We start from the raw sequence: 12,367 nt of genomic DNA, 5'->3' as shown, positions 1-12,367 counted from the left end.
ACAGAAATAACAAACAGAAATCATGCAGCTAAAATATACAATAACTGAACTGAAAAATTCACTAGAAGGGTTGAAGAGCAGATTAGATCAAGCAGAAAAAAGGATTAGTGAACTCAAAAACAGGCCACAGAAAATTATTTGATCAGAGGATCAAAAAGAAAAACAAATGAAAAAGAGTAAAGAAAGCTTAAAGGGCTTATGGAATACATCAAGTGGACCAACTAATGCATTATGGAAGTCCCAGAAGAAGATAGAAAGAACCACAGAACATATGCAAAGAAATAATAGCTGAAAGCTTCCCATATCCTGGGAAGAAAGTGAACACCTAAACCTAGGAAGCCCACAAAATACCAAATAAAATGAACTCCCAAAAATCTACACTGAGATCTACATTATAATCAAATTGTCAACATCAAAGACAAAGACATAATTTGAAAGCAGCAAGAGAAAAGTGACTTGGTGCATATAAGGGAACTTCCACAATACTGTCAGTGGAATTTTTAGCAGAAGCAGGCAACAAGGAAGTGGAAGGATATACAGAAAGTGCTAAAAGAAAATTAAAGCCCTGTCAACCAAGAATACTATATCCAGCAAAACAGTTCTTCAAAAATGAAAAAGAGATAAAAGCTTTTGCAGATAAACCAAAACTGAAGGGTTTGATCACCACTAGACCTACCTTACAAAAAATACTAAACAGAGTTCTTTAATATGAAATGAAAGGGCACTAAACAGTAAAGAATAGCATAAGAAAGTATAAAAATTATTGATAAAGGAAAATATATAGACAAATACAGAATATTGTATTACTGGAACAGTGGTGGATACATCACTTTTAATTCCAATATAAAAGACAAAAGTACTAAACATAACTATAACTAAAAAATATGCTTATGGATCCACAATATAAATAGGTATAAATTTTGACATCAATGATATTAAGTATGTGTGAAGGAAAAAATAAATTGTAGAGTTTTTGCATTTGATTGAAGTTAATTAAGCTCCTCTTATCAAATTAAAACAGACTCTTTAATTATAAAATATTTTATGTAAGCCCCATCATAACCACAAAAAATACTTATAGAATGTACACAAAAGATAAATAGAGAGGAATAAAAGCACATTAATATAAAGAAACAATAAAACACAAAAGGTTAACAAGATAAGAGGAACAAACTCCAAATAAAATTAACAAAATGGCAATAGTAAATCCTTCCCTAAAAATAATTACTTTAAATGTAAATGGGTTACACTCCAAATTAAAAGACATATGACAGAATGGCTGAATGTATTTAAAAAAAAAAAAAAAGAGCCAACTATGTTGTGGACAATAGGCACACTTTTAATTGCAGGACACAGGGTTAAAGTAAAGAGATGGAAAATGATATGCTATGCAAATGGTAACCAGAAGAGAGAAAGGGTAGCTATCCTTATCAGACAAAATAGACTTTAAGTCAAAATCTGTCACAAGAGAAAAATAATAACATGTAATGATAAAAGTCAATCATGAAGATATAGCAACTATACATATATTTGCACCTAACATAAGAGCATCTATATGTGTAAAGCAAACATTGACAAAGGAAGAAATGGATGGCAATACAATAATAGCACAAATCTTTAATAACTCACTTTGAATAATGGATGGAACAACCAGACAGAAAATCAACAAAGAAACAATAGACCTGAACAGCACTATAGACCTGCAGTCCCCAACGTCTCGGCGGCAGACCAGTACCATCCATGCCCTGTTAGGAACTGTACCTCACCAGCTCCCCGTGGCTCGCATCACTGCCAGAGCTTCCCCACCCCTCCCCGGGAAAAATTGTCTTACATGAAACTTAGGAACTGGGTTGCACAGCAGGAAACTAGCGGAAAAAAATGAAGCTTTGCTTGATAGCTGGCCCCTCACCTCTTGCTATGTAGCCTGGGCACAGCCACTCCCCATTATCGCCTGAGCTCTGCTTCCTCTCCACCCCACGTCTGTGGAAAATTATCTTCCATGAAACCAGAGTCTGGTGTCAAAAAGGTTGGGGACTGCTGCTACAGAACAAATGGTCCTAACAGATACATACAGAGCACTCAACCCAGCAACAGCAGAATATACATACTTCTCAAGGGCACATATAACATTCTCAGGATAGATCACATGTTGGGTCAAAAGACAAGACTTAACAGAAGAAGAATGAAATCATACCAAGTATCTTTTCCAACCAGAATAGAAAGAAACTAAAAATCAATAGCAGAAGGAAAACTGGAAAATTCACAAATATGCAGATATTAAACAACACACTCTGAAGAACAATGGTTCAAAGAAGATATAGAAAGCTAAATTAAAAAGTGTCTTAATGCAAATTAAGAAAAACATACCACAACTTATGGGACGCAGCAAAAGCAGTACTAATAAGGGAAATTACAGTGAGAAAAGCCTATATTAAAAAGAAAAATCTCAAACAACCTAACATTACATCTCAAGGAATGAGAAAAAGAAAAACAGATTAAATCCAAAACTGTCAGAAGGAAGGGAATGATAAAGATTAGAACAGAAATCAGTGAAATAGAGGAAGGAAAACAGCAGAAAAAAAAATCAACAAAACTATGAGTTGGTTTTTTGAGCAGATAAAATTAACAAACTTTTAGCTAAACCAAATAGGGAAAAAATACTCAAATAAATAAAATCAGAAATGAAAGAGGAGACCTTACAACTGGTGTCACAAAAATAAAAAGGGTCATAACAGACTAATATGAACAGTTATATGCCAGCAAACTGCATAATACAGAAGAAACAGATAAATTACTAAAAACACACAACCATTTAAGATTAAATAATGAAGAAATAAAAAGTCTGAACACACGTGTAACTAGTAAGAAGTTTGAACAGGCAATCAAAAACCTCGTTCCCACTCTCACAAAGCAGCCCAGGACCAGATGGCTTCATTGGCAAACTCTAACATTTAAAGGAGAATTAATGCCACTCCTTCTCAAACTCTTCCAAAATATTGTAGAGGACAGAATACTTCTAAATTCATTTTCTAAGGTCCTGATACCAAAGCCAGACAAAGGCACCAAAAGAAGAGAACACCTTCCTGATGAATTTAGATGCAAAAAACCCAACACAATATTAGCAAACTGAGTAGGATCCATCCCTGGGATGCAGGACAGTTCAACATATGAAAATGTACTACACCACATTAACAGAATGAATGATAAGAATCACACAATCATCTCAATAAATGTAGAAAAAGTGTTTGATAAAATTCATCACCCTTTCATGATAAAAATGCTCAACAGACTAGGAAGAGAGGGAAATTACCTCCACAGAACAGAAGCCATATCACAGCTAACATCATATTCACTGGTAGAAAATAGAAAGATTTTCCACTAAGACCAGAAGCAAGACAAAGATGCCCACTCTCAGCACTTCCATTCAATATAGTATTGAAAGTCCTAGCCTGAGAAATTAGACAAGAAAGAGAAATAAAAGACATTCACATTGGAAAGGAAGAAGTAAAATTGTAACTGTTGGCAGATGCCATGATCTTACATATGGAAAACGCTAAAGACTCCACAAAGAATCTGCTAGAACTAATAAATCTAGTAAACCTACAGGATACAAAACCAACATAAAATGATTGGTTGCACTTCTATACACTGGTAACAAACTATTTGAAAAGAAATAAGGACAACAATCCCAATTACAATAGCATCAAAAAGAATAAAATACTTAAGAATAAACTATGGAAGCGAAAGACTTGTACACTGAAAAGTATAACACATTGATAAAAGAAATTTTTAAAAAACCCAAATACATGGAAAGACATCCCATATTCACAGATTGGAAGATTTAATATTGTTAAATGCTCATACTACCCAAAGCAATCTACAGATTCAGTGCAATCCCTATAAAAATCTAAATGGCATTTTTAACAGAAATAGAAAACAATTCTAAAATTCACATGAAACTACAAAAGACCCCAAATAGCCAAAACAATCTGGAAAAATTACAACAAAATTGGAGGCATTACACTTTCTAATTTCAAAATATATTTCAAAGCTACAGTAATTAAAACCGTATGGTCTTGGGATAAAGACAGATATATAGAGCGATGGAACAGAATATAGAGTCCAGAAATAAATCCACACATATACACTCAAATAATCTTCAGCAAGGGTGAAATGAATACACAATGGGGAAAGTACAGTATACTCAATAAATCGTGCTGGAAAACAGGATATCCACATTCATAAGAATGAAATTGGACCCTTATACCATACCCAAAAAATCAACTCAAAATGAATTAAGGACTTAAATGTAAGATCTGAAACTGTTAAATTCTGAGAAGAAATCACAGGGGAAAAGCTTGATATTCTAAATGAAAAATTTTGGAATAGACATTGGTCTTGGCAATGATTTCTGGATTAAACACCAAAAACACAGACAACAAATGCAAAAATAGACAAAAGGGACTACATCAAAGTAAAAAGCTTCTGCATTGCAAAGAAAAGAATCAATAGAGTAACACGCAAGCTATGGAAAGGGAGAAACATTTGCAGTTTTTTCTCTGATAAGGCATTCTTTAATCTGACAAGGGATTAATTTCTGAAATATATAAGGAACTCCTAGAGCATGGTAGCAAAAATACTAATAATCAGATTAAAAAATTGGCAAAGGGCTTGAATTTGTATATCTTCCTCAAAGATACACAAATATAATCAAATTCAGAGAAGCAAAGAATACATAGAATGGTGGTTGCCAAGGCCAGGGGAAGTTGGAAAGGGGGAGTTGCTAACCAACAAGTACAAATTTCAGTTACAGGGAGGCAGGGAAGATGATGGACGAGAAACGCCTCCAGCCAGAGCGTCTCTGCAAGAAGGGAAAAATTTTAGATGAAAGAGATAAAAACAGACAAATATAGATGGGATGAAGGTAAGAAGGAAGGATGCCTGAACCTACAGGAGACTCCACAGAAAGAGGTTGCAGAGCAGAACTGGAAGGAGAAAGGAATCAGCAGGGGTTAAGCCCCAAGAGGCTTGGTCACCAGCAAGGAGGGTAGGTGGAGCAGTTAAATTTCCCCTCCCTTGCATCTTGGACTGCTGGTGGGCTCCCAAGCTGCTGGAAAGACCTGCTGACACCAGCACAGAGATACTGCTGCCACTGAGAGGAGAGCCTCTTGCAGACAGGGCACTGGGCTCCCAGCTCCCTCAGGGCACCTTCCGCCCCACAGACCCCAGCTGATCGGCAGGCGCCATATTGCTTCATTCTCCCCTTCCATTCCCCTACCCGAGGCTGCCAAGAGAGACAATTTAGCCACCACCCAGAGGCACCCATAGGGCACGAGACCTTTCCTTTTGGAGCCCTGCAGGGGACTGAGGGGCGCTCGGACTGTGAGCTCCCTACCCTCCAGCAGTTCCTGGTACAGCTTCCCCAGTGACTCCAGCAGAATGGGGAAAACCCCAAGGCAGAAAGACATTGATCCAGCTTGGGCACTCCCTGGGTGACTTCAGACCAGCATTCTTCTCCCTGGCATGGTGAGGGATTAATTTCAGGGGCCCAAGGGAAAGCCCTGCAGGCCAAATCTCATACACCCAGGTCTCCAACATACTGCCCAGGGGCACAGAGGGGATATTTGTGAATTAGACGACTGAGGTGTGTGCCTTCAGGGCCAGATCAGAGTGGGTCCTTGCTACAGCATGCTCGAGGGGCACCCCTACTCCCATGGGAGGGCCGAGCTCCCAGCACCAGACATGATCCTGGACAGGGAACCTCCCACCCTGCATTACGGTTGAGGAGGAGCTCCCCTGGCCAGAGGTCCTGCCTGTTGGCAGAGGCCCAGGAGAAACCACGAAATAAGGGAGAGAGGTAAAGGAGCGAGGCCTGCTCCAGACTGCAGGTCTCAGACAGCCCACCCCCACACATAGACTTTCTGGTTGAGTGGGGCCACATCAGCCCCTCCATGGCAGCTTTGCCCAGAGGCGTGGAACAGACCTTTGACCCTGCTAAAAACATCTGTGCAGCTCAAGTGCAGGATCACCCAACTCTGCCCCACCCAGCCTCACTCCCCGCCCCGCCACTTCTGAGGTTGAGAAGAAGGACACACCTGGAAGTCCCAGGGCCCCACTCACAACCTGAGGCGCTAGAGTGCCTCTCCAGAGGAACAAGAGCTGGTTACACAACCCATAAACAACACTGCAGCTTGCCCCTGAAAGCAAGCACCACCTACTGACACGGAAGTCAATTTGCATGTTCTTTCTGGCCTTCACTGACTCATCACGCAGGGTACAGTTGAATCTCACCCACAAGTACCACCTACTGGCTCAGAGACTAAACTGGGTGTGCCATTATCTAAACGAAAATCCAAAGGTAAGAAGCAACAGCTGGTCCAGATGGAAAGGAATCAGCGAAAAAACTGAACTCGCGTGGGGCAAAGGCAATATATGTAACCTAAACATTTGTACCCCCATAATACGCTGAAATAAAAAAAATTTTGGTCATGTAAGACAAATAGGTTCCAGAGATCTGCTGTGCCTGTAGATACCACTACTGCATCGTGCACTTAAAAACCTGTTAAGATGGTAGATCTCATGTTAAATGTTCATACCATAATAAAAGAAAAAATATAAATAAAATAAAATTTTAAAAAATTACAATAAATTACCATGCAAAAAACAATTCTCTGAAGTGTGGTAATTATTCTGAGACCATTTGCTCCACAAATGCTACAAACTCCTAGGCAAAATTTAAGTGTCTATCAAAATAATCTGAAGATGTCCCAAAACATATTTCCTATAGGCTAGTGTATACAGTCTTACAGAATTTTTTAAATTTGAATTTGTTAATTTCTCAGAATATTTTTATAAATCTGATTTATACTTTTTCATTTGGTTCCATCTACCCAATGACTCAATAAAGCACTTTGCTGCCTAATATGATAACATCATTGAAAATTCACTATTTGGATTTGCTCCCTATGGCACTTCGGAAACAAGGCTAATATATCTAGTGTGATCCACTTGGGTTTTTGTCCAGTGCCCCTGATTCTCCAAAACACACTTTGTATACTGGCCGACGACCATCAGGCATTCTGTGTGGGACCAAGGAAAGTAAAGTCTTTACTATGAGTATAGTTTTAGCCAAGAAGCTTCACTACGTTTCATGGCCAAGGCCAGTTCCCGTTATTGCAGATTGTTCCTTGGTATTTGGTCATGGCTACAAAGAAGGCCAGGTAAAGTGGAATTATGCATCAGAAGATGCCTAATAAGATACTTACTGTAGATGTCCAATGGTGCTGGTTTCCAGCCTCCTCACCCTATGGGAAGGACAGCACATGGCTGTCTTAACTAGAACTCCACCTTGAGCAGAAAAACAACTGGGGTGGCTGGGGGCAGACGTGTAACGCTGCTTATTTACTACATACAACACAGGTGGTTTAAAAGCCACGTTTGCCTCCAGAGTCAATTCCAAATCTATATTCAGTACTTCACTTTTGCATTTACCTTTACAGTAGATTCAAGTATCAAATAAATATTCCAGACGAGATATTTTTAGGTTCAGGTGCAAATGAATTTGCAACACTTACATCTTAATATTTCATTTTGAACCTGGAAATTTAAATGAGAGAAAAAATACCCAGGTGCACTATAAACACATGCAAAATAAACAGTAAACAAGGAAAGGTCAGATTTGCTCTCATATTTACAACTAAGTTTCTCCCTTCCTTGTGACCACTGGTTATTATAATAGAAATCCTTGTCAAATGCTATATAATAAAAAGTTTGACTATAAAGTTTTTGGTAGCTCTGATTTATGGTTTTATATTTATAGGTTTAAAAAGACTTCTGCAGAGAAATAAAAGCTGAAGCAGTTCATTAAAGTGTAAATGTGACTTCTGTAACTACATTTCATTTCAAACTGATTGGAACAGTATAAAAATCCCATGCTTATATAAATGAAAAGTTACCAGCTGTCTTTGATGTCACCTCGAGGACTTTTAATTCTCCCTCTCTTACTGATGTTTCAATAACTATATGAGACCATTCAATTATTACCTTTATAGACACAGAATAAAATACCTTTATGTCAGGAAATTGGCCCAGGTAGGTATCCAGTGTCAGCAAGGACCCATCTACTAGTTTTTGATGGAAGTCTTCCCACAGTACATCACATTTCTAAAAGAAAAAGTGAAATAAAGAGACGACTGTTGAATTATTTTAATTGGGTATACCTCTCATCAAACTTCCAAAATCTGAAACTGTAAAATCAGACAAGTAATTCTTTCCCAGATATTAGATGCTAGAAAAAACGTACATTATTAAATAATACAATAAAATTTTAAAGCAATTTGGCCACCAGTTCTAATTAATAATATAGGCTACCTAAGAGCTTAATAAAAATCTATTTCTGATTCTAAATTACTAAAGAATGTAGAAGCTTCAAAAGGTCTCCATATCCCTAGAGGTGGACTTTGGGGCTAAGAAACTGAGAATTCCACTGAGACGACTTGCTTCTAAAGCAATCCATGAAATAAGATATCACCTAGACTGAAACAAACAACAAACTGTTGTGCACACCTCCACAGGGAAAGCAGAAAATTTAGTCATCTTAGCAAGGGCCTTACCACTTACGGAGTATCAACTGTGGTAAATACACAGCGAATATTAGGGATTACTATTATTACATCTACTATTACTACTGTAACTATGTCAAAGCACTGGATTAAACACTTTCTGTGATCGCGTGTGTGTGCGCGCATGTGCGTGTCTATGCATGTGCACGGTCATTTAATTCTTACAACGATTTTATCAGAAAAGACTTATTATTGTCACTACATAGTAGAGGATACTAAATTCCAGAGATATCACATGACATGGCCAAGGCCATGCAATTGATTAATAACAGACACAGATTTCAACTCAGTTCTGTTTCCTTGAATTCAAAGCCCATAGTCTGACTATTCCAACAGGCTGCCTCACTAGAGTAGGATTCATATCGGAGCTGTGTGATTTTGAGAAACTGAACCTCCCTGAAGTACAATTTCTCCAACTAAATGAGCTGATAACATAAAGTGCTTCAAAGAATTCCAGGCACATAGCAAGTGCTCAAGAATATCATCTCCACATTTCTCTCACTACTACATTTGGGGTCTCCTGACAGACCCCAAATGTTTGGGGTCTGTTTGGGGTCTGTTTGACAGACTCCTGCTGTTTGGTCCCCACTCTCTACCCTTTCTTTCTTCTTAGTAATGGAACTTCAAATTTTAGCTGGGCACTTGGCCACCAAAGATAAGGACTCTATTTCCCAGACTCCTTTGCAGCCAGGTGTAGCCATGTGACTATGTTCTGGCCAATGGGATGTATTTTCAGGGAGAGATGGGCCCATCTTCCAGACTCGCTCTGTCTTGCTGACTGGAATGCAGAAAGGAGAGCTGATGGCCAGTGCTCAGAGAGTGATCTTGAACCTGAAGGAGGCAGGCTAGGGATGGAAAATATGAGCGTCTGACACTTGTGGGTCCACCATGCCATACCTGGGCTGCCAATCTTCAAATTCTTTTATGTAAGAGATAAATTTCTATCTTGTTAAAAAAAACAAACACTTTTTTGGTGTATTTGCTTTTGTTTCATTTTCCACATTTCAAAAACTAATCCTAATTGTTACAAATCTCAATTCAAGAATTTTATGCTAACAAAAAATTTAAATTCACTGTTTAAAAAGGCTCATCTTCTGATGTGAGTGGGCCTGTGAACTTGCAGTGTTCAGTTTCTTCATCATCAGTAGCGCCCACATTTGCATCTGCAACTAAGGATATCAAAAATCCTGGCATCCACAAGGACCAAAGTTCGATAACAGCCATTTCCTTAAAAAATAAACATCACTCCTGTACTGAATGTTGCAGGATAATTAAAATAAGTAAATAAATATAATGCCATATTCTGAAAAGTTATTAACAAAGTTTCTATTATTGCCTTAAAATTCTTTTTCTATGATGAATTTTTAGTTATACATGATTTATCAGAAATTTACAAAGTATTTAGCAATGCGATGTTGAAATAATGTTTTTATATTGAAGAAATGTGAGAAGATGCAATTACTTAATAATTGCATTTGAAAATGATGTGTAGTGGCTGATTTTGCCAAATCCACATCTTAAAACTTTTTGAAAGATGTAATAGTGTCAACAGGAGCTTTCCTCATAAATATAGCTCCATTTTTAGGTCAGTTATAATGAGATTATGAAGATCAATGTCAGGATGTCATAATTGTCAAGGAGCAATTCCATGGACTCTACTGTTAATCCATCTTTCCGACGAGGCTGCATAGATGTTCAGTTCTTCACATATCAGACCCTCCCCTGAGCTCTGACTGCCACATCTAGTTTAGGTCTTCTGTGCCTAAATGAGCTGCAGTAACTCACCTGAAGTAGAGGACATGACAAACAATTGCTCTTTGTTTTAACAAAGAACTTGGACCAGAGAGAATCCCGCCTGGCAGCTTTCTCACATCAGTAATAATATTAATAACATGCACCAAGCACGGACTAGGTAGATGACATGCATGCAAAGGCTTTAAATGTGTTATGAGTAGGTACAGTTATTATTCTCTTTTTGTAGGTGAGGATACTAAAGCCCAAGATGATTAAAGAACTGGTCAAACACACAGAGCTACTCTTTGTCTCTGTCCCAGTCTGCTTTCCACAAAGCAGCAATACCCACTTGCTCACTTCCTGTCAGCCAGACAGCCCCTAGCTGGAAGTCTGACTTCAGGTGTTAAGGCGTGTCTAGGGCCAAAGCCTTCCTGAAGTCAAAATCCTCTGATGGCTGACACTGTGCTTGTCCCCAGGCTCTACAGATCAGGGGACAGACCAGTTGGTATTAAAGTGGGATGGATGCTCTTCTGAGCTCCTGTCCCTGTGTGCTGTGGGGAGGATTCAGTAGCAGGATTAAAATCAAAGAGGTGAAGTCTGGACACAAAATCACACTATGACCCACTTCTGCTAGAAATGTGCTTTTAGACCTGCAGTGAGGACAGAAAAATGATAGTTATTTTAAAGAAAAATATGCTTTAATACACAGCTTTCTACCCACATGATTGCAACAATCATCTTCACCTCTCACAATAAGTTTAGGATGATCAGGTAGCAGAGGTGCACAGTGCCTTCTGGGCGCAATGTCTCCCCTCACGATTAAGACCGCGAGGTGTGAAGGCGGTTCTTGGGACAGGTGGAATGAGTAGGAGTCGGTGGCAGCTTCGCGGAAGCCACCTGGCTCTTACCTCGCCAACCATTTTCACATCTTCCCGCCCATACCAATCCGGCTCATAGACTTCATGCAGTGACTCGGTGAGCTTCATTGAGGCCTCCTGCATGCCTGGTGTTGGAGAAAAACAATTCCTGTTACACAGAAATTGGTGGAGAGTCTCTTCCCCCATTCCATACTTTTTAAAGTGAGAGAAAAATCTTTGGTACTTCCTAAATATTTAAGGAACAATTGGAACAGCTGCTGCTTGTATTTGTAGTCACATCTCTCCTTGTGGGTCTCTAAGACTTACCACATTGTGTATTTGTCATTACTTACATGATCGTGATATATACGGGGTCTTGGAAAAAACCAACGAGTATATTATTCCGAATATTACAACAATAACAATGTGTCCTACTATGTGTGCTATCACTTGCTAAGTGGCATCAGGCAATAAGTGGATAGGACGCTAAGAATACTGGTCCTTAAAACTGCAGATTTCCAAAAATAAAATGAGTCCTAAACAAGTCTAAATATAGGAAACAAAGCATTTTTAGAAACAGGTAGAAGTAAAATCAATAGGATTGTAGAGCATAACAGTTGAAGGAGGTTGAATGATTGAAAATGGTAAAAATGGTTAAGGTTTAAGTGGCCCAAAAATTTTACAAAGAACAGTGATAAAACAGGTTGTCCTTTTCCAATACAATAAGTCCTTACTTAAAGTCGTGGATAGGTTCTTGGAAAGTGTGAATTTAAGGGAAATGACATACAACAAAACCAATTTTGCCATAGGCTAATTCACATAAACAAGAGTTAAGTTCATGCACCATATTTCTGGTCACAAAAACATCACAAAACTTCTAAATAAAGACCAAAACACTTCTAATATTAAACAATGAAATAAATTTGAGCAATACCTGTATTTAATAATGTTTAACATTCTTACCACTGAGTTTAACACATTAACTGCCAGGTGAGTTGTATTTAACTCACGCTAGTTTTCAGGCCGGGGCCTCATGAAGCATATGTAATTCACACGTCTCTTCGCCTTGGGAGCCGCATGAACTATTTTTCAAGTTGTGTATAACTCACGCACAGAAAAAGATAAAAAATAAATTTTTTTTCATTAAATTAGAAA

General features: G+C 38.4%; 1 protein-coding gene across 2 annotated transcripts in view; it reads right to left on the bottom strand.

Annotated features, from left to right (window-relative positions):
* AMPH (amphiphysin) overlaps positions 1 to 12,367 on the bottom strand; it is a 248,958-nt gene that overhangs the window by 87,804 nt on the left and 148,787 nt on the right. For both annotated transcript variants that reach the window (XM_012656466.1, XM_012656467.1), the window contains exons 4-5: positions 11,264 to 11,358; positions 8,068 to 8,163 (exon numbers count right to left, since the gene is read on the bottom strand). In XM_012656466.1, the coding sequence (XP_012511920.1) occupies positions 8,068 to 8,163; positions 11,264 to 11,358 (191 nt within the window). The remainder of the gene's footprint in view (positions 1 to 8,067; positions 8,164 to 11,263; positions 11,359 to 12,367) is intronic.

Source organism: Propithecus coquereli, unplaced genomic scaffold (genome assembly GCF_000956105.1).
Source record: "Propithecus coquereli isolate 6110/MARCELLA unplaced genomic scaffold, Pcoq_1.0 Scaffold502, whole genome shotgun sequence".
Taxonomy (NCBI): domain Eukaryota; kingdom Metazoa; phylum Chordata; class Mammalia; order Primates; family Indriidae; genus Propithecus; species Propithecus coquereli.
Note: the sequence above shows the minus strand (reverse complement) of the source record. Positions and strands in the feature narration are given on the sequence as shown.